The following is a 22,627-nucleotide window of genomic DNA, read 5'->3' on the forward strand; positions in this document are numbered from 1 at the left end:
AATGACTTTTACCCTACTCACTTTGAGGTTTTATGTGAACGTCTCGACAGCTATTGACTGACCTTAACGTGAGCTTTCATGTAGTGTCATCATTGGTGACAGATTTAATCAAACCAAAACTGTCATTCCCATCAGCCTCAGCTGTACTTTAGTTTGCTTAGTTCTAATTAACGAAAGTTAGCATGCTAACATGCTAAACTAAGATGGTGAACATGGTAAACATTATATCTGCTAAACAACAGGATGCTAGCATTGTCATGGTGAGCATTTTACGCAACATGCTGACCTTAGCCTTTAGCTCAAAGCACTGCTGTCATCCTTCAAGGCCTACAGCCTCATAGAGCCTTTAGCACAGCTGCAGACTCTTAATCTTGTGGATGTCAGTGTTTTCACATGAAATATACTCAAAATGCATTTGTTTATTCTATTTTCAAGGGTCCTAAAGGTTATCCAGGACCACCTGGACTGCAAGGAGAACAAGTAAGTGGTATCTCTGTATGTGTGTGTGTGTGTGTGTGTGTGTGTGTGTGTGTTTGTGTGTGTGTGTGTAAGCAAGATAAAGAGTTTTGTTTTGTTCAGCAGTTGTCATTAGCTCTGATGGGACATGTGCGTCAAACAACAAATGGTTTAAAGTCGCCGACTGGAGTCACAGGACAGACATTCATATGAAAACAGGATATTAATCCATTTACATATGCACGCATGCACACACACACACACACACACACACACACACACACACACACACACACACACACACACACACACACACACACACACACACACACACACTTACACAAAACACACTGCTGTGTCTGTGTGCGTCACCAGCCAGTTACATCAGTCCTTCATCTGTCCCTTCTAGTCAGTGGTTCCTTTTATCCTCCGTTTATCCCCCTCTCCATGATGGAAAAACTCTTCACCTCATCAAAAGGCTAACAATTAACAAGCCCCATTACTCAGACTCTCTGCACATGTCCAGCCCTAAAAGTAGAAGTTTAAAGGATAATGACAGTAGATCATTATTGATCGAAAACATTTGAAAGAAAGTTAGAGAATGGGAAATCTAAGTCTATTCAAAAACAATATAAAATCCTCACAGATGTATTATGGCTCATAGAACAGAACCATATGAAGATAAGTGTAAAAATGCTGATTGTACCTGTTGTGATGTATGCAAAGTCACTAATAACAAATATTTGTTTTAAATTGCGCTGGAGAAGAGCATAGGCTGAATGTTTAAAGTGTATAGTGTCATTTTAATAGTGACCTGAAAAAACAGCAGAGTGAGCCAGTGAGGGAGGGGTGGTCTGGAAGGGGGGGGGCAGAAAGGTACAGTTAATAGACTGGGTTGTCTTGGTGGAGGCCGTCCGGAATGAACAGTGCTTGTTTTATTCCTCAGTTGGCAATGCTGGTAAAGGTCTGTGTGTCTCCTCTTTCACTTTATCCATCCATCTAATCTCCCTATTCACCGTTCATTCTGTCTCTCTCTGTCTCTCTCTCTCTCTCTCTCTCTCTCTCTCTCTCTCTCTCTCTCTCTCTGCTGCAGGGCATACCAGGACCTCCTGGGGAAGCCGGGGCTGCAGGTTACCCTGGCAGGCAGGTGCAGTGAAAAATACAAAAATACGCTTCCAGTTCCTCCATCGATCCTCTTAGATTCTTCGTTGCTCTACCAAGAACTCTACAGAGACTATTAAGATATAATAATGATAACTACATAATGCATAATGCTTTCTGCTTTCCTATGTACGCTTCTTACCTATTTTGGATTTAGAATTAAGTAGTTAAACCATAGCTATTCCCACTAGAATATATTGAAAGTGTAGTTTTGTAATGAAAAGCAAAAAGTAATGAAATTGGTTTCCTGATGTCTTTTCATGTGTCCTGTCTGTGGACTTACACCATATGCACTGCCAGCATTGTGGACAAGGAAATATAAAGTGCAACTTAAAGTATTAAAACCATGTGTTTTCTTTTAGCTGTCTTTCAGTCAAGCCTGCTGTCTTTCTCTTATCAGGCCATTTACAGTCTTACGTGTTTAGGTTTTCCTGACCAAGTGAAATCATTGAGCTTGCATGTGCTGTGACAATAGGTCCCCCTCACCAGTCTTTCATTTGTTGCAGGGCTCAGCAGGGCCTCAAGGTAACCCAGGGCCTAAAGGTGTCCGTGTAAGTACAAGTGGCTCTCTGCTCTCATTTTTGCCCTCTTTTCTCCAGCGGCACAAGATTGAACACTTAATTTCCTGAAAGGATTAGGAGAGTGTCAGGCCCTCAGCCTTGCTCCAGAGAGACTTTTCCAGGATCTGAGCTGTATTTCTGACATACTGCTGATGTGAGACTGCTTGTGGGGGCTGCTCCAGGCTCTGGGTTGTCTCTATGAAGGCTGACTGGTTCCTCTTACTATCATTCCTCAGCAAGCAGGAATGCCCCCAAAACAGAACAGAAGAAAGAAAATAGGACAGAAGACAAGCAGATGGGAGAAAGTATGAAAGCAGACAAAAGGGGGTGAAATGAGCTAGTGAGCAAAATAACTTAAGTGGAGCGTTGCAGCTCAGAGAAAGAGGATAGTTGGGATTAGTGTGTCAGTGTGAGGCAGGCAGGGTGAAGCGCCGCAAAGGCAGAAAGTGCAGTGGTAAGATATGAGTGTGTGTGTGTGTGTGTGAGAGAGAAAAAGAAGGAGAGAGGGAGGGACAGGGTTGCACAAATTACTGTAGTACAGCTAATGTATATCAGGGTTTGATATTAAAAAAAATGTGATATGGGAGATAAGTGGCTGCACCTATGCGTTAGCTTAAGAAAAGGAAACTACAGTTTTCATATCTAATATTATGCGGTGTGCAATAGCTTTATTATGGATACACATGAGTCTATAATGCATAACCAATTATAATATGACTGGCCTTTACTTGTAATGGCTGGCACATCAGCAAATATTGCAGCACTTCAAGTATCTGCAGTGACTTGCATGTGTTGTATTAATTCACTGTGTTTGATAAAATGCATCCTCATCCTGGAACAAATACCACAGCAGTGTTCCATACAAAAATCTCCGTAACTTTTTAATTGCTGTCCAAAAATTGGACTGATCCGTGGTCTGACTGATCGACAGCTGGCGATAACATACCAACACAATGCAACTGCAAAGCCAGAAGGAGACTGCTGGCAAGTAAAGTGTTAGAGCTCAAGGATACAGTGAATTGTAGTGACAGTGAATGTAAACTTAACTTTTGCTTGTTAACAACGCCACAGGATGCCTTAAAATACACTCTTTTTATGTCAATGAACTCTCCCCAGATTTTGCTAATGGTGAACGTTTAGAACAAATAATGTAGAGAATACAGAGTTTATGTGAACAACTCACTGCATCCTGACCAGTGCCACCACATATTCCTCCAGAATTTTCCACAGGATAAATCAACGTCATGGTCACAGAGTGTTCAGAAATACTGTGTCATGCTGCTGAATATTTTAGCCAAGTTTTATTGTAATATGAAATTTTACTAATTTCCAGGGTTTTATTGGGCCTCCTGGCGTTGCTGGGCCGCCGGGGCTGGAAGGGGAGAAAGTGAGTGATATTTATTTAAGTCCATATGATTTCAGGTTATTTTATCCAATTAATGAATTATTTCTGTGTTCTTACGCACATTTTTCCTTCAATGCTATTCACATTTATCTCTAATAATCTCCTTGTCTTCGTGTCTTCCACTCCAATTTGTTTTCCCCCCCATTGTTTGATGTTTTCCATTCACCTCCCTGACTGAGGTTTGATAGAGCTCTGTTCCAGTTTATCTTGATATATGTTGATATACTTACTACTCACAGTACAGATTCATGTCAGAACGTCATTTTATTTTATCTTTTTTAGCTAAACTAAAATAGTGCTTGGCAGCAGTTATTTAAATCTTTAATTTACAACTTTAAAATGATTAGGTTACAGAAAAAAATGTGAGGACATTTTATATTTTCCATTTAGACATGATGTCACTCATTCCTTCATTCTTGTGAGATTCCTGTGATTAAACATTTTTTAAATCCTGGTTAACAATAGCTCATCTGAAGGATCTCTCCGTAAAGTGTCATGGCATTGGAGGAGGCTGGTTTCCCTACACTGTATTCAGATACTATATAGATAGATACTACTATATAGCCTCCCCACTCTTCTATAGCTGGACTATAATGTTAGTCCAGTGGCTAAAACTGGTTGCTAGCCCAATTCCCTGGAAGCAGCACTGTTTCAGGTCCCAGATTTGAGTCATTTATCCACTTCTTTCTCTTTTCTAGGGCATTCCTGGTCCTGTTGGAAAACCTGGTCCCAAAGGAAGACACGTAATGAATCAATTTTGATTTCTGCCATAACTCAAATTTGCTTCCAAAAATATATACCTCTCTTATCTACCAATAAATATTATCAATAGATAAGATAAAATGTTCCTTTATTAATTATGGGTAGACAGATGCAGGCTTGATTGTCTGTGTTATTGTCTGGAAAATCAGGGATTTTGTAAAAACAGAAATGTTAGTCATCTCATGCAGTATGTCCTCAGTACTTCACATCCACAAAAGCCCCAGGGACATCAAAAGGAGATTCATTTATATGCAGCATCTGTTGTGAATGTGTAAAAGCAACAGGACGTCGAGGGCCACTGGTTAAACAGCGCAAAGAGAAAAACGAAGAGAGAGGAATAGCTCTTTTAGAGGATTTAACACTATTCAAGGTGTGGAAAATCACATTGGAAAATGTTTAATGGCATGCATTTTGGCAGTCCTGCAATGCCAACTTTGTTCCAGGGTGGCATTAAAAAAAAACTCCAGTTAGATTAAGATAGAGACAGATGGAATGTCAAGGTTGGGCCCTCACACTGTGAAAAGTTAATGTTTTAAAAACAAGCCTTAGCTTTTCTGTGTTGGAAGTTGCCAAGCGGGCAGGCAGCCCAGTGATTCTTTCATCCGAAGGGTTTTTTCTGGAACATTGAGCGATGTTTGGCTAACTGGATCAAAGTCTGTGGCCTACGGGCTGTTGTAAGCCAGTCCACAAGCTAACCAATACACTGGCTAATCTTGCTTCATTAAATAAGCATTATTTCACATGGTGTCAAAACAAATTTGATCTTGATCAACAACTTGGGGAAATTGCACCTTAAATGCCATGTGTTAAGTAAAATTTGGAAGCCGCGCATAACAGAAAATGTAGAAATTAAGTAACAGTAAGAAAGTAGAAAAGGGAGAACTAAAAAGAAAATAGACTACTGTTAATTCACCTGTATGGAAGTGCCGTATACTCCAAGTGGAGGGAATGGTTGCTCTGACGCTCTTAAATTGAATGTGAATGTACTTCCCCCACAGGGTGTGGTGGGTGATGCGGGGGAGAGGGGGCCTCCTGGTCCTGATGGCGATGAGGTGAGAACACTTGTCCTCCTCTTGGTGATTTCAGCTTTCCACTTTTTTGTCTTGCAATTTTCATCTACCTCTGCTTGTTATTCCACCGTCCTGTCCTCCATCTTTAGTGTCTGGCTTTCTCTGCTTGTTACTTGTTCTCTCTCACCACTGACAGTACCAGCCTGTTGCCCAGATTCATTTGCTAACATCATTTAGGCCTTTTGATATACTTCTGAAATGTATTTATAGTGTGTAATAGAAAATGGACAGGTTTATAGGTTAGCCTATTAGAGTATAACCTGATGATATTTGGTTTTAGCAAATACAGGACGCATATAAATTGCCCTGACAGTACTGAGCATTTTAGGCTTTTCTTCAGTGGTTATTTACATTTACATTATTTATACAAATTACTGACAAGCCTTGATTAATAAGTGACAGGCATACATTTGTTGAGATGTGTCATCATCTCAGATGTTAGCACATGAAATAATAAAGCCACACTTACAGTATTTCCAATGCAGCCTTAGGAATGAGGAATGTGTAATACTGTAAGTGTCCTGTCCTGTGTACTTAGGATGTTGCTGTGATGTTTCACAGGGGCCTGTTGGTGGGATTGGCATTAGCGGCTTTCCTGGCCTGAGGGTGAGTAGCAGTTTTGCAATATTATAATTTTTAGTACTGTGTTCCCATGCCAAATTGGCACTATATTTAATCTGTCATTCACTTGGCTTGAAGTTCTGCTTCTGTCTCTCCTTGTACTTGTTTCCAAGATTGCTTGTCTGTCCATCTTTCTTTCTACTTGTCTGTCTCTAGTGGTTAAATTGGGGTTTTGATGATAGATAGCAGGATGTGTTGAACATGTGCCAGGGTTTTTTGTTATTCATGGCAGCGTCTTTCTTATTGTTACTGACATCAACCACTAAACTCTAAGTAATCCACAAGGACTCAAAGGAATAAGTACAGTGGGATTCAGATTTAGACTGTCTTTGCTGCATGTGATGTGTCTTCAACACTACTAACTCCATTGGCATGACAATGCCAACAAAGAAATATAGAGGAAGAACTAAATTTGGGCAAATTTCCCACCAGTTTGGCAATGAAGATGTATAATATGATGCATAATATAACTTGGGTCAAGCTCATTACCACCATCACATTTTTTATCATCATTTCGACCAATCACCCACTTATCTTTATCAATAGTCAATCAACATTACTGGTGGCAAACTTGGCAAACTCTGTTTTCTTATCTACTCTACCTTAGTCTCTAAGTGACTGCTGACTCCTCAATGTACAAAAACTACATCTACATAGAGATATGGGCATTTAGACATTCTTTGTTAGATGCAGTGAGCTGATTAGATGAAGACTGCACAATAGTTTGGGAGAACAAAAATCCTTCAAATAAGACATGTCACTAAGGGAAGCAACACCTTTTATTATGCCATTCCCGTTGTATGCAACAGTCACTTTGTGCTACATCATGGGCACAGACCTCAGATGTTTTCAGCTTCACAACCTGGGACACTTATTATTGCAGTGAGAAAGTGAGACTGTTGCGGGCCTAATAGAGAGTGTGCTGTCTTTTTACGGTGGAATGTGCAACTGTTAAAAGTCTTGACTTCACAGAGACCTCTAAAACATTCGCTGTCTATGTCAGAAAAATAGATACAACTGTATACGGCACCTTTTCAAGTACCATAATTTCAAGCTTCATTTACACTGGTTTGCTGTCCTCATAGCATGTGGATTTATTGAGGTGCTTGAAGGGTCACTGTGTGTGCTAGACACATCTGGATGGATGGGATTTCCTTTACCTTCACCTCAGCTACTGGCTGTAAGTCATCTTTACTACAGACACGGTCAGACATGAAACATGCACACACTGTCTTTAAGTGTTTTAGTTTTTACTTTAACAAAGTTAATATCACAAGGATGCTTACACATCAAAATATAGAAAATACCACAGCTTTGAATTTTTCATTACATCTGACATTTTAAGTTTCATTTAGTGTGTCACTTCAGAGTTGCAGACTAACAGGACCCAGCTTATGTAATGGGTCATGCTAGTATATGTCGCTGTAAAAGTTGGTAGTAACATTTACGAAAAGCAAATCATTGTCACTCCAGATGAACAGAAGAACTTGGTAGAAAACCTGTCCACGCGTATGTCTGCTCCTGTGTAAGTTTAACTAAGGTTACCTCCATGTCTCCGGTTTCAGACAGACCCGAGACACCACAGATCACTTTGCATAGTCTGGAAAAAACGAGATGTGACACAGATGTGCCCGCATGTGTACACTACACATATACGCACACACCCTCGCACAGTTTTGTCTTGGTAACATTACAGTAAACACCAAATGTGAAATTCAAAAGACACAGATGTTTCTTTAGGCTGATTTTTTTAAAGGCTTTTTTGGGGTTTGAATCAGCATATGGTGAGGTATATACACCATATGTGCTTGTGTGATTAATACAAGGTACTGGCACTTTTATTTATTACAATGCATGCAGCAGCAATTAATGATAACAAAAGAAAAGACTGTTGTGATAAATGTGCCCCATTTGTTTTAAATAATGTCAATAATAAAGCTAATGCAGTGGTTACTTTTCTTTATTGTAAGTACTTTTGAGTAATCATACAAGAGAGCCAAATTACTTACACTTACACATCCTGTCTTTAATCTAATTCATATTTAGTCAACTTTGCAGCTTTATCACAGGATAGATCTCACAAAGAACTTCTCATGTAAATCCAAATCTAAAACTCATTTTCGCTTCCTAGTGTCAATCACACCCTTTCGGCACTAATTGTGCTCACTTATTTATTATAAGGCAATTACACAAAGTTAGAACTTCAGTTAAGTAATCAGAAAGAGCAGAAACAGAGGAGCAAGTGTTCGTTCTGGTATGCATTTGATGTCTTTGCCAGTGTGTGACTCAACGAAATGGGATGCAGCCAGACACTCTTTCACGACCTGAATAAAAAGCGAAATGGTGAGATGGAGACAAAAACAGTTTAAGATTTTATAGCCTTTTTTTGTGTGTGTTAGTGCTTCAACACTCTTCAACCTGTTTTTGATTATTTTCAAGTGGGGTGGTGGTGCACATACAGTCATTTAATTATGCTTTCCCCACTGGCTTGTCAACAATCTAGTATATGATACACTGGGTGCTATAGTTTGGGATTTTCTGAGGCTTCTGTGGTTGTGTTGAAACAAGAGATACAGGAATGCAACAATCTGGTTTTCTTCCAGTCTTTAATCACTTGTCTTGGGAGAAAATGGTTTGGATAATCTCTAACCACCTGGCAGTCAGGCTACATCTTGAGAGCAGTTTGAGCAAAGGCTCTGTGTGGGAAGTTGATGTACCAGATCACTTCAGCCAGGCTGGCATAGACACCAGTTTTTGGGGGGGAATGCTCTCTTTCTCAGCTTATCGCCTCCTTTCAGTATGTCATTTTTCATGTGTTCTCTGTTGAAAGCCTCTTTTGATGAGGTGCATGTGATTTGTGTCCATCTTGCTGAAGTACCACAGTGAAGCCGCATCATCAAACACCAGTCTTACAGGGCCCAGATGGATTCCTAGTTTAGGCCACATGTCCATGATGACTTTAAATGAAGCCATGTTCTCTCACTCGCCTCTCACTTACGTTACATTACACTTTTACATATTGAGCACACTGTCAGATGTTTGGATAGAGGATAATGCTCTGATCTAACATTCAGTCTCAGGTTCCTTACTGTAGAGAAGTGAGATAAGAAGTTTAAGATTCCCTGTTGTCTCAAAATTCATTAATACTCACTATGTTTTTTTTTTTTTTTGGTCATATTGGGTAAGACGAAGAAGAAATTCTGACGTCTCTTCACCCATAGTCCCTTCTCCTTTAATCGTTCCCGCTGTCTCAAAGAGAAAAAATCCTTAAGTGAGCAGGCTGCCTGGTTTCCTCAATAAAAATGTTTACCACAATATCAAAGGATTCTATGTCATATACCGAGGTACTAAGGCTGTGTTTAGTTAAATGTGTTTGTGTGCATCTGTGTGAATGGCACATAATGTGCATGCACATACACATAATTATCATCAGCACAACATCATTGCTACTGGCGTGGTGCAGTCCCAGTGAAAACCACCCAATCAGTGGTCAGCCTAACCATCTGCACACTTGGAAAGAGTATTTTTCAGTCCAGCCACACATTCTGGCCATTCTCACCTCGCCTCTGTCAATTAGGGTGGATGTTGTGGGCTGGCAGCGGTGAGCAGGGCCAAGCCCAGGCCGATACAAACCAACTGAATACACTGTCAACACAGCTTAGCTCTGTTGTAAGGTTGTGACAAAAAGGAATGCTCTGCGTAGGAAACAGCGGATAGTGTTCATGTCAAAATAACATCTCTGCCAAGAAGAAATATTTTGTGTGAAAAATACCATTCTGTGTTAGACAACAACCCAGGGCCAGTATCAGAAGTGTGTGTGGGTCGGTGTGTTAGTGATACATAAATTCTATTGTGTACCTCCTTCCCGTCACAGGGGGACCCAGGGCCTGAGGGACTGCGAGGACTGCCTGGTATGGTGGGACCTCAGGTAGGTTAGACGTCTACTGCAAATGCTTAAAACTGTTGTTAGTTGACAAAGTGTGTATCTCCACATCATAAAGCTTTCATCATTCACCAGCCTCCTCATCCTTGGCTTCACATGATTTGCCAGTCCCTGCTTCGAAAATAATTCTGTCATTGAACTCACTGATTTCTTACAAAAATGTTTTCTAATTAACTGATTCTTCTACTTTCCCTCCCTTCTCTCCTCTCCCTGTGGCAGGGCCCAGCAGGACGAGCCGGCCTGCCTGGATTGAAAGGTGATAAGGTGATCTAAATATTTATATTATTGCAGAGTATCTGTGTGTAATGTGTTCAGTAGACCAGCTCACATAATTTGGCTTATTAAAAGAGATCCTGATGTCATTTTAATAACAAAGCCAACAATATGAACTCAATATCATGATAATAGATGGACTGCGCTTGCAGTTCTTTAAATATTGATATCGCTCCACAATGTGGGTGTCGCCATTTGTTTTCATGATATTCAAACCCAAACTGAATTTTATAATAAGCTAATTTATAATAGCTTGTCTTGACAGCTGCATAATGTACATGTATTATACAGTACTGTATATACTTTATGTACAGGTTCTATATCTACAGTATCTATCTCTTTATGGTTATATTGTGATCACTGTGGCAGGGTAGTGCTGTGTTATATCTCTTTATGATACTGTGAAATCCAGGGTGAAGTGGGACAAAGGGGCCAACCAGGAGATATGGGGTACCAAGGTGATAAGGTACGTCTGCTGTCACACAAGCAAAATTTTAAGCCACACACACACACACACCATCTGAACATTATGTGCGTGGAACTGTTATTACCAGCAACTTATAAAAAAGATTTTAGTCCCACACCAATCAGTCATGAATTAACTTTCCAACACGTACTCAGGATTTTTTTTGACACTCGATAATACTTTTATAATGAATGCATTGTTTTTGTTTTTCTTGATTGTTTAAACATCACAAAAGTGACCTATGTTTACCTCCTGTTATGAAAAGTGATTGGACAATGGCGGAATCTGTACAGGAACATTTGTCAGGAAAAGGCTAACTAAAACATTTTCACAAATCACAAATGCATTGTGTTTGAATAAATGCAGATGTTGAGTCATTAATCACATGAAGTCACCGCATTTAGGCAGGCACTCAGTGCATATGGAAATGGATGAAAACACAAACAGACGGTGTGTAAGACCGGTTTCAGAGTGTTATGTCTGTATCTTTCAGGGTGCTGCTGGTGCGCCTGGTCCTACTGGGCCAAGAGGGAAGCCAGGACCACCGGTATGTTCGTGTGAGTGTGTATGCGTCTGTTCAGCCAAGGGTGCATGTGTGTAGGCATTACTGAAGCTTGTTTATGTGTGTTTCTATGTTTATCTGTGTGTGTGTGTGTGTGTGCATGCATACCATTTTATATAGGTTTTCTTTTACAGCTTTTATAGACAAAGCCAAGTAAACACAGTGTACCACAATGAGATCTTGAGGTTGATGAGGTTGTAAACTGAACTTTAGTTCGGTCTCAGTCACAACGCATTGGCTTTATCTTGGACTTTCTTCATGAAGAAAGAAGTAGAATAAATTAATAAACAGCAATTTGTTTGCTTATCAGGGCACCTAGTTTCTATGCAGCATCCTGTTGCTGTAGTTCAAGTGACCTCAGTCCGAGTAAACAGCATAACCACATTGTTCATTGTGACCTGAATTTAGCCTTGATGCCTCATAACGTACTGTTGTGACTGACCAGAGAAGAGTTTGTTGTTTGCTCTGCACCCATTAGTGTAATTAAGCTTTTGTTGCATCGTATCAAATGGCTGTCAGGACACAATGTGGCATCACATTGAGCCAGTAATTTCATCTTTCAGATCCACACTGTCAATTTCATGATGAAAGATATAAACAGAATACATTATCTAATTGGTGACAGAGAGGTAGAGGAATTGTATGAGTAAAATCGGAGACAAGGAAAACAATAATCAAGGTGGAAAATGTGTGGTTCCTTCTTTCTTTTTGTCCTCATGTGTTTTCTGTATTTTAAACAGGGTAAAAGTGGTGAGATCGGGGCACAAGGACCACCTGGGCCTCCAGGACCAGAGGTATGACATGCATATGTTCTTATTCAGCATATTTTATTAGTTACCAGGATGGAGGAGCAGGACCATGTAACAGGATCGCATTTTGTGAACTGTGACCAATGCTTTGTATTTGAATGTATTTAAAAGCCTAATGCAGATAAGCTTTGGGTTACAACAGTGCTTAGTTCACTGTGTTGCTCACCTAAAGGAATCAATTTAAGGGTAAAAATTGCAACTCCAGTTATATCTAACGTACTGACAGCACTTGCAGTAAAAGATAATAATTTTACTGACAGGTGAATTTGCAGCTCTCCAGGGCAGGTTTCATTCTTTATTTATAGACTAGTAAACCTGTTTATTCTATTCTTTTTAAAAGTGTTGCTGTGGGTAGAAATTTCTTTTTGAAATCTTTCACAGCTTTAGTCAATGGGCAAGATAATGGCACAGTATCGAATTTGCACAGAAATGGAGCAGAAAAAGAGTGTTAAACAAGAGAGTATTACTTAAAGGTTTTGCGGCACTTTGGAACAGTGTAATATGCCGAATAGAGTAAAGATGGATCGTGAGCCAGCCCAAACACAGACGCAGCTATAAAACATAATCATCCTGCCCTATCTTTACTTTTCTATTAGAGTGAGTTTAATGTGGTGGGCGCAGAGCCAAGGCAGGGCCTCTTTTATGAATGCTCCCGCTCAAGATTATGATCACATAAAGACATTAAAGAGATATGGAAGTCGTTGTAAGAGTTAAAGTAGCAGGTAGTTGAAAAATGCTGATTTCACTACACTGCACATGTCTCAGGATTTAGCCGCAGGGTGGGGTGATATAGACTTAATGCATTCCATTACAACACACTGCCTATAGACAATCAAGGACAATGCAATCATTAACAATGGAATCAAAAACATTAGTCTGTGCATTTATCTGTTCAGCATTTGACTCAGACTAGAGCTGCAAGGAGTAGTCTATTAATCAGTCGATCAACAGAAAAATAACTGACAACTATTTTATATAAATAATTGTTAAAAAGTTATTTTAGGTTCTCAAATGTGAGTATTTGCTGTTTTTCCAGTGTCTTACATTATAGTAAATGTATTCTCTTTGGCTTTTGCACTGTTGACATTTGACATCACCTTGGACTCTAATATAATGTGATGGCATATTTCATTGTTTTTCTGATGGTATATAAACCAAACAATGAATAGATCAAGAAAATAATGTGCAAATATAATTTATAATGGAAATCATTGTCAGTTACAACCCTAATTGAAGCGCAGTTATTTTGAGATGTTTAAACCAGATTGCTGAATATTCATGGTCTCTATAATGATTCATAGGGATTTGCTGACTCCCTGACCTATTTCCACTGAATCATTACTTTGATCGATGACATGATGTCTTGAAAACAAATGAAGGGATAACCATGGAATTTGCTGTAGATTTTTCTGATGGACAGACAATGAATTATTCTTATATATGAAAAATATGAAAGTCTTTTTTCGATTACAAATAATTTAAATGAGCGCATTCATGCTCCCCAATTTATGAACTTTTAACACTCCCTAAAGTTTCCCTTCAGCACTAGCATCACATCAATTGTGAACTTTGTCAACAAAATATTAAATAACAAGTTTTGCTTATCCTGTATTTGCTGTTTCTATTCATGTACACCAGAGGATGGACCTACTGATTGTTGTGATTGTACTGTTGTTATGGCTTTTGTCAGCTGTAAGTCAAATTATCCTCTTGAACATCTCAAAATCTAATGAGCATATAACATGAACATGACATTTACTGAACAGGATGGCGTCTTCCTAGAAATTATGACTGACACCTATGGGGGCTTTTAGACCTATTGTACCGTGTTTTACAGTGTTCATGGTAATAAGAAAGAATAAAGAGAGGCACAGTTAAATTATTCATACTTTACTTATTACTTTATTATTACAGAATTTGAGCAGTCAAGTTGTCTAACTAGCCCCAAAACATTATAACCTCATGTATGGTGTCAAAACAACATTAATATTTTGTCCCTTGCTTTCCCTGTTCTGGCATCTCCCTCCAGCATGTCTGTGCTTTCGATGTAGAATACCTCAGCTTTTGTCAGAGGTCATTGCTGATGCTGCAAAGTATGCGAAAAGCATGGAAAATGTCAAAGACACACTGCACTCAGGAGTGCAACATGACCACAGGTCACATAGGCCACAGCTAACGGGCATGTTTTTCTGAAATGAGTGATTGTGTCATGGCAGGCGTACCTGAAGGTATTCAGCTTCTATCAGCTCAGTAGCCATCCATCACTATCTTTACATCAGTTTTCTATAAGCCTGCCTGTACACTCAAGAAAGGCCCCGTTCCTATGTCTGTCTGTCTAATACAGATTTAAGCAGGATGCCTTCTGTGATTTGCAAAGAGGTCCTGCTATAGTACACCGACATAGAAATAAATAGGTGCTGCTTGAGTATAATCCTACCCCTCCTGAAATGTACACAGAGATGCTGTGAGTTGATTTAAGGTGTGGGATCAAACTTAAGCAATTAGTCATGTGAATCACATATAATAATAATGCCTCTCGCCTCCTGTTTCTGAAGGGCTTCCCTGGGGACATTGGAGTACCAGGGCCCAATGGTCCGCCTGGACCAAAGGTACATTATCACCTATATCTCTTTCAATCTCCCTCCATCCATCCATCTATTTAATTCATCCAATTAAATTAATGCATATGGTTGTGTTTCAGGGTTTGCAGGGTGCCAGAGGGCCACAAGGCCCGCCAGGGCCACAAGGAACACAGGTGAGACACTTCAACACCCAACTTAATTCTACAAATCTGCTCGGTTCTTCACTCACTGATACAGGAAAGTGGAAAATATGGCTCATCAAGGGATTTCCATTGTATCATTAGTCTGAGGCAAGATTAAGTGCCTCTCATAGTCATATCTCAAACAGTTACAGCTTAAATCCTAGTGGGAGTTTTTTTTCTGCGATATCTCTGAGGGCATGTTCCACTGGGTGAAGTCATGAATTACCATTGGATGCTTATAAAAACAAGGCTGAAAGTTTTCCAGCCATGGAAAAAAGGAACAGAAGCCTTTGGAAGGTGTACAACACACACAAACATTTCTATTGTGCTGAATGTTACAGCACTGACCTGGCAACCTTCACAGTGGGGTAGTTGCCAATGTACTCTCACATAGAGGGTTACTCTAAACAGGTAGTTTTTTCATACATCAACATCAAATACGTTCTAAAATCTGTAATTTTCAGTTGGCTGTATATGTTCATATGGAAATGATTAAAATCAAGATTCCTGCCCATAAGCAACAGTCAGTATGCCATTTTCTTTCACATACGCAACTGTCAGTGAAAGTAGTAAGCAGAACATCTGCCTCAGTACATCAGTGCAACTCGTCTTAGTTCTATGTCAGAAGAGGTATCCTGCCTCGGTATACTTTTCAGCCCTGATGTTGTGTCATCATAAGTATGGGTGTGATGATAAAACACTGTCCTTATCTGGCTCTCCCAGATGAGTTATCATCAGTAAAATTGAATTTGTCTCAGACAGTGATTAAGCAGCAGGCAGGTGAGCAGTTGAGACCTTTAATGTTGAAAGTCCGACATCATGCAATAGGAATGCTACTGAATGCTGTTTGGTGTGCCAGCTGTATTTACACGTCCGTTGAACACTGCTGTGTATATGTGAGAGTGTTTGCGTGTTGCGAAGATTTATGTATGATGAACTGTACTGCGTTTCTGCAGGGTGATGAAGGACCACTCGGCCCACCTGGCAGCGCTGGCCCTACGGTAAAAACTCCCAGATTCACATACTGTACAATTTGCTTAGATGTTCTGTCAAGAGGCAGCTGGGATGAGATATAATAAACACATTATGAACTCTGGTATCTTTTGATCATTACTTGTGTGTATGTGTCTGTCTTTGTAGGGGAGACCTGGAAGGAAAGGCTACATAGGCGAACCTGGCCCCGAGGGTTTAGAAGTGAGTGTATTTTCATAATGTAGTAACTTCACTGTCACTTCTGTACTCTCCATATTAATAGATGCTTACATTTAGATTTATAAATTCCTCACAAGTGGTTATGTGACAATATATTGCACCACAGTATTGTGGAATAACACAATTTGTCACATCTGGATTGTGGACTTGAAAAATGTATTGCAATTTAATTTCATAATTAACTACAATATTCCTGTGAAAACATGCCCATGCCCTAAAGGGGGGGAAGTTATTTAATGTCTGATGTCTTCATTTAATGAGCACATTTTCATCTTTTTTTGTTTGTTCTGCTTATATATTACATAAATCTTTCATCATCCAGTGCTGAGTGCTGAGCACAATAAGACTTCTGTTAACAAATAATCCTGACTATTGTGTGTTTGTAACAGACTATTATTTAGATTATTTTACTGTCAGTTTCTTGTCAGCGTTTTATTTCACCAAACCACACCATTCCAGACCAGTTCCTCACCCAATTTTATTGGCTTTAATTGGCTTTTGTAGCCACCACAAATCCACTGCCATGATCATGGTATCATGTGTTTCAGGATTTTATTATTCCAAATTATGGTCTAGTACTTACCTCCGAGTGCTAGTGTCTCCATGTTTGTGACCCACTTAGTGTAAGCCTATGCTTACTGTGTTGCAAACATGCTCTTAATTAGGAAACAAAATGATCCTCCATACATATTAGCAAACCACAATACGAAGCAACACATCATTCACAGCCCCATGCAGTCTGTGTGTGTGTGTGTGTTCTTTTTAACACTTGTGATATCCTGTGAGTCCTGTGCCAGTAGCAGGGCAGGATGTTGAAAGACATTTCTTTAATTACAGGAAGCTAACCGGATCACTGTTTGATGTTTTCTCCTTGCAGGGAGAGAAAGGGGACATGGGAAACGTTGGAAAAATCGGACCACAAGTAGGTTGCTTTCACACTTTTAATGTACAGGAGTGACATTAATTAACGGCTGTGGATTAGTAGTTTTTCATCAAATCCCTCTTTAACAGTGTTAATGTGGAGTCTGTGCTGCAACATTTATTAGCTTGAGTCCCTGCCCTTAAAACATGTCATATAATGTGCACATCAATCTTTAAGCAAACTATTAAAACAGTACGCGTTACATGAAGATAATGACACAATGCTTCCACAGTTAGGGGAATGAAATCATCCAGTGTGACAACTGTGGAGGAAGTTACAGGAGCATTTTGTGATGTCTTGCTTTTTTCCTGACCCACTTTTAATGTTAAGAGAAATCTGGATCCTCTCCCACCACCAAATAGTGTTTTCATCATGAAATTGGCAGAACACTACAGTAGAACAGAAGGAACACCAATCACAGATCTTCAGTAGAAGTCACCTCATTTGGGGTTGCACATTTGGTTCTGACTCAAAGCCTGAGTGTGTTTGATGTCTGTTGTTGCCCAATATTCATACTTCATGTTGTCAAAGTATAATTACTTGAGTCGAAAATGTTGATCCAAAAAATGTTGGTCTTTGTCCATCAAGTGGCTTTACAAGTGTCCCAAAACATGTGCTAGGATTATTTGTAAATGAACCAATTAACTGCAAAATCAGTATGTCTTTCTGTTTCATGCTTCAGTTAATGCTTTGTAGATAACACAAATACTCTTGGGAAATGTTGGGACACGTTTCCCCTTTGTTAAATTCTCATATCCACAGAATTGCCCTAAACATCTAAAGTATGCCTGTCCTTCCCAGAGGCCTCTTAATGTTAATATTTGCATTCTGTGCATAGTCGAGGCAACCGAGCGGGCCATGTTGGACCGTGTTGCTGCAGTGCACATATGAGAGGGATTAAGCACTTACTGAGTAGAGGGGCCTTTGAAGCTGAGGAGGAGCCGTGGGGCTATGCAGAGAACAAAAAAAACTCTAAAACATATGGAGGCTCTAATGAATGCCATTACATCACTTTCCAAATAAATTAGATGTGTAAGAAACTGAGAAAGACTGCGACTTGTGCAGGTTAACCCAGGGTCGTTGTAAGGAGGCCTTAGGCTGCCTGTCTTCACCGAGTGCCCCTGAATCACTATAAGTTCTCCCATAAAGTGTTTGAAGTTAAATTTTACTAGAGGTATTTTAAAGTGTAGCATATTTTAGTCAATTTAGATTGGCTGCTGAGTGTTCGATTTTTAAGTCATCCTCCAGTCCACAACCAATAAAACATGTATCAGTCCTCAATTACCAGCGGCAACCACAGGTGTGCTTTGAAATGTAGTTCACATGTCAACCTCTGTGCTTTGATTTTCATGTCAGTGACTCACTATGTACTTATATGTATACACGAGAAAGAGACATGTGCGAGGGTGAACCTTAATACTCTTAAAAATATGTGACTTGGGCTGTATTTCTTCCCTAACTTAACGTTAATAGTTATACCATTACTTTTGTAACCCAGGCTAGGTCTGAGAAACCAGATCACCTTTAAAACAGTACTGTAAAAGCTCCCATGTCAAGGCCCTGTCACATAGAAAGCCCTTTAAAACCATTTCCTTCTGTTAAATGATACAGGGTACCACATTGTCTCACTTTGTGTCCCAATTAAGGGATTTGAGGTCAATTTAGAGCTCCCGTTCCCATTCCTGCAGGCTGCATGCCCTCACAGACCCTCTGCTACTAATCCACCGCTCAACTGCTTTACTTGCATCTAACAGGATAATGCTCTTTAGGTGATGATACATGAGGAACAGTTAGAGACTGTAAGCCTTTTTAGCTGAGTTACGGAATAGAAAATGGAACAAAAACTAACCGTGTTTATCTTAGTGGTCTGTTTCTTGTCTTTGACTTTGTTACAATCGTTTTGGCAATCTGTTATTTTACTCTTTCAATTTCTTTTTTGTCTGTTTTTCATTCTCTGACTTTAGTTCTCTCATTCTCTACACAGAGATTTGAAAAGAACAAAAGTGAATAACATGATATATATATATATATAATGATATACACTAAATGTGACAGACGTAGGAATAGCAGTCATGTAGAATCTTGTAACCTGTTAACTGTGTGACTATATAACTCTGCAAGGAGGAAACGTGTATTTTAAAATTGGCCCCTCACAACTGGAGAGAGCCGCAGTCTGACCACGCTGGTTTTTGTGGTTGGATAGAAGTGAGACCTTGGTCTGCAATTGGGCAGTCTTATGAATAACTACAATAACACTGTATTTTAGTTTGGTTCAGATGTTCTGGTAGCTTACGGTGTCCCGGTGGTTTAGTGCATGGGCTGCGGTGCGGCGTTCTTGCCGTAGTGTGGCTTTGTTAGTACATGTTACTGTATCGCTTCTGTCACTTTCCTCTTCTCTAAGTTTTGTTTGACTTTTTTAACAAGAATAAACGCAGTGACAGGTTTCTAAAAAAGTACAGTTGCCTTTTTCTGGTTGAATGTCTACCCATCCACCTACAAGTCTTACTGTTGGTTCAGAGCTCCAGATTGTCTAGTGGAGAGGCTGGCTCTGGTCCAAACCACAACCCCTGTCCCAGACGACTGATCTGGAATTGGTTTTAAGCCTCTCTCATAACTCTCATATTTACATTAGCTAGTGTTTTCTCCACGAGGACTCCTTTACTAAGTAGTGTGCATCTTTTTGGGCCATCTGTATTGACTTACTTTATGCTGTGAAATTACCATGCCCCTCAAGTTTCCCAATCATTGCTATTGTGCGCAAAAAATACAGTATGTTATTCTTGCTTTGTGCCAGACAACATCATTTAGTTCCACGACTCACGAAAGCTTTTGAACATTTTCAAGGTTGCAACATTTTTCTAGCTTTGGTAGTTCTTGGTTGAAAAACCCTTTATAATCAATTTCATATGTATTGTAAAAACAGATTTTAAAATATTAATAGTGTGCCATGGTTACTGGCATCTTTGACATCTGCTTTTGCTTTGTCTCTCCGTCTTGCTGTTTACTTTAGCATGAACTGATTTTACACCCTGTAAGACCCCCCAAATATAGAAAAAAAAATAATTTGAAACAAAAACATGTGAGTTTATCAAAGAAAATCAAGATTTTTTTTTTACAAGTTGCAATAGTAATATCGTTAATAAATCTTCAGAAGTCAATCTACATCTTTCCCCTCAAGTCAGCAGTGGTTCCTTTTTGCTCATGTAAGCGCTTCATTGTAATCTATGACCTCTTGCATTCCAGGTGTCATAACAGATTGGAAAATAACCCTTAGATGAATGAAGATCGGGTCCACTGACATACTTTCACCTGATTTGTGTTGTGCTGAACACTATTTCTTTTCCTCCTTCCTCTACCACCTCCGCTTCCTACCTTTCCTTTCCTCTCCAGGGTCCACTAGGCCTGATTGGGATGGCTGGGGTGATAGGAGTCCCCGGTGAAAAGGTAAGGAGTGTGTTTCTCTATCATTACGCTGTCAGTCAGCATCAGCTGGTTGCTTGTCAGTGGCAGACCCCTGTAATTAGGGCTGTGTTCAGCAGCCATGGCTTGAGGGCCCACAATACATGCTTAGATAAACACTCAACACTCTCACATCCACATCAATAACTATATTGTCAAAGCCATATCACCATTACCGCCCCCCACCCCTCCGCCCCTCTGCCAAAGCGAGCAATTTCAAGCTAAATTCAGGAGAAAATTTAAATGTAATCGGTGACAAATGTCTTTAGACAAATTGGCCGTTCACCGATTGGAGTCATTAGACGTGCTATACTGTCAGAAGTATTATACTACTGCTGATTCAAATGTGTAACATAAAACATATGAAAGCGAACAGCACCACACAGGTGTAAGTCATGTAAAAACTCATGATGAAATCTGGAGCAGCCCTAAGGCTTTCTCTATGTTCGGCTCCCATTGCCTCTTAACTTAAAAGAAAATGTTACAAGCAGCTCTGCAGCCTTGTTGCTCAAGTGAAATGATTTTACCAGTGGTTCATGGTGTTGATTATTGACAGTCCTTTAACCCCCCTTTCCTTCCTATCTAGAAGCCCCCTGTGTGTCAGAACATGTTATTGTGATGGGAAACCGTCTGCTTGTCAGAATCGTGCTTGTCCTCTGCCTCCTCTGTCAGCACCAGCCATACCCTGACAGCCCACAAATTCCTTTCATATTATATATATGTGTGTGTGTCTGTGTGTATATATTTATATAATTCAAGTGCACCTTCTCATTTAGACTTGTTTTTCCAATACAGACCCTTAAAACTATTCAGTTCACAGTTTGATACAAGTGCAACAAGAACTTGTACTGTCATGTTACACAGGTCACAGAGGATTAAAGCGTCATTGACACAAGCGTTAGAGGGGTTAGAACGGAGACCCCTGCAACTTTACTGTTCACCCAGTGTTACATTTGCTTTTGACACACTGTGCAGAGTGCCACCAACTGGGTTTCAAAATACCTGCTGGCTTTAAACTCCACTCAACCAGCTGTCAGTCTAACCTTCTCCATTTAAGAAGCTGCTCTCCAGTTTCATGGCTCTTTATTAGGAAAGGTGTATGTGAGGATGTGTTTGGGTTTTCTGTGTTGAGGTTTCAGGTCATAGTTTAAAGGTCTCTCTCTTACTGTGTTTTTTTTCCCCCAGGGCGACCGTGGACCAGCGGGTCCAACAGGTCCAGTCGGGGAGAAGGGGCCAAGGGTAAGTACAGTCACTCAGGATATACTGCAGAGCTCTGCTTTTTGTCTGAGAGTTGGTAAATCCCAGAGCCATAGTGTATATATTCAAAGGTTTCCCAAGAAATCAGCAAAGCTACAACAGCCTACCAGAGCTTGAATACTTTGTTCAGTAAACTAATGTCTAAAGATGATGAATATAAAACTGAACCACTAACAATTTTGGCTGTAAGTTTTGGCAGATGTTACTTAGCTACAAAGTTTAGTTCATGGAAATGAAAGCAGCCTCACTAGGCATAAAAGGTTCCAGACTCCTGAGTGTTGTAACTTTTGGAGATCTTTGCAAAATTCACCCGTGTCAAATTGGTTTTCCCACAGTAATGCTGAGGACAGAGAGGACTCTTTTGGATCAGCCTGGTTTGGTTGACTGAATCCAGTCCAGTGACTAGACTTTGTAGACACAGGATCTGAATCTGTTGAAAGCTGTTTTGGTGTTCTCTGTCTGTGATGTCTTAATGCAGTCCTTCTTAATAAATATCTCTCTAAATTGTGTATCAATCTGAATAAGGTGCTTGCCCAGTGTCAGTCACTATCAGATTGTATTTCATTGTAGCAATAAAAAGCTCCAGTGGCATACAGTTTTCATCTTCAACTACTGGGGCTTTTTTCTAATGGCAAGTGGAACGTTTAAAGTTCTTTCAAATGTTAGGGGGAATAAGATTTTCTGCCCACGCTTCAACACTAAAAATACTGAGAAAAGATCCTGCTGCAGGGGTGTAGTGGTCATTGACACTGATATGGAGAAATGTGCGTGTGATTCCTTGTGTTTTTTGTTATCTTCCTGGAATCCTTGCAATGTGTTGAAGTAGGATTTCCTAAATGTTTGTGTATTTGCCGGTTAATAGCAGGTTCATTTTACAACATTAGCCCACTCACTACTGTGGAAAATGTGTTTGCATGAAAATTAT

At 39.8% G+C, this 22,627-nt stretch overlaps 1 protein-coding gene across 2 annotated transcripts in view; it reads left to right on the plus strand.

Moving 5' to 3' along the window:
• The window catches only part of LOC127350906 (collagen alpha-1(XXIV) chain), an 88,529-nt gene that overhangs the window by 33,748 nt on the left and 32,154 nt on the right, over window positions 1-22,627 (plus strand). The window contains exons 8-26 of one of the 2 annotated variants that reach the window (XM_051377966.1): window positions 436-480; window positions 1,550-1,603; window positions 2,124-2,168; window positions 3,511-3,564; window positions 4,281-4,325; window positions 5,343-5,396; window positions 5,976-6,020; window positions 9,910-9,962; window positions 10,194-10,242; window positions 10,664-10,717; window positions 11,211-11,264; window positions 12,020-12,073; window positions 14,644-14,697; window positions 14,790-14,843; window positions 15,809-15,853; window positions 15,993-16,046; window positions 16,942-16,986; window positions 20,377-20,430; window positions 21,631-21,684. In XM_051377966.1, the coding sequence (XP_051233926.1) occupies window positions 436-480; window positions 1,550-1,603; window positions 2,124-2,168; window positions 3,511-3,564; window positions 4,281-4,325; window positions 5,343-5,396; window positions 5,976-6,020; window positions 9,910-9,962; window positions 10,194-10,242; window positions 10,664-10,717; window positions 11,211-11,264; window positions 12,020-12,073; window positions 14,644-14,697; window positions 14,790-14,843; window positions 15,809-15,853; window positions 15,993-16,046; window positions 16,942-16,986; window positions 20,377-20,430; window positions 21,631-21,684 (966 nt within the window). Of the gene's footprint in view, window positions 1-435; window positions 481-1,549; window positions 1,604-2,123; window positions 2,169-3,510; window positions 3,565-4,280; window positions 4,326-5,342; window positions 5,397-5,975; window positions 6,021-9,909; window positions 9,964-10,193; window positions 10,243-10,663; window positions 10,718-11,210; window positions 11,265-12,019; window positions 12,074-14,643; window positions 14,698-14,789; window positions 14,844-15,808; window positions 15,854-15,992; window positions 16,047-16,941; window positions 16,987-20,376; window positions 20,431-21,630; window positions 21,685-22,627 lie in introns of both variants that reach the window. The other variant, XM_051377967.1, reaches the window with a different exon arrangement.

The sequence above is a fragment of the Dicentrarchus labrax genome, unplaced genomic scaffold, assembly GCF_905237075.1.
Source record: "Dicentrarchus labrax unplaced genomic scaffold, dlabrax2021, whole genome shotgun sequence".
Lineage (NCBI taxonomy): Eukaryota > Metazoa > Chordata > Actinopteri > Moronidae > Dicentrarchus > Dicentrarchus labrax.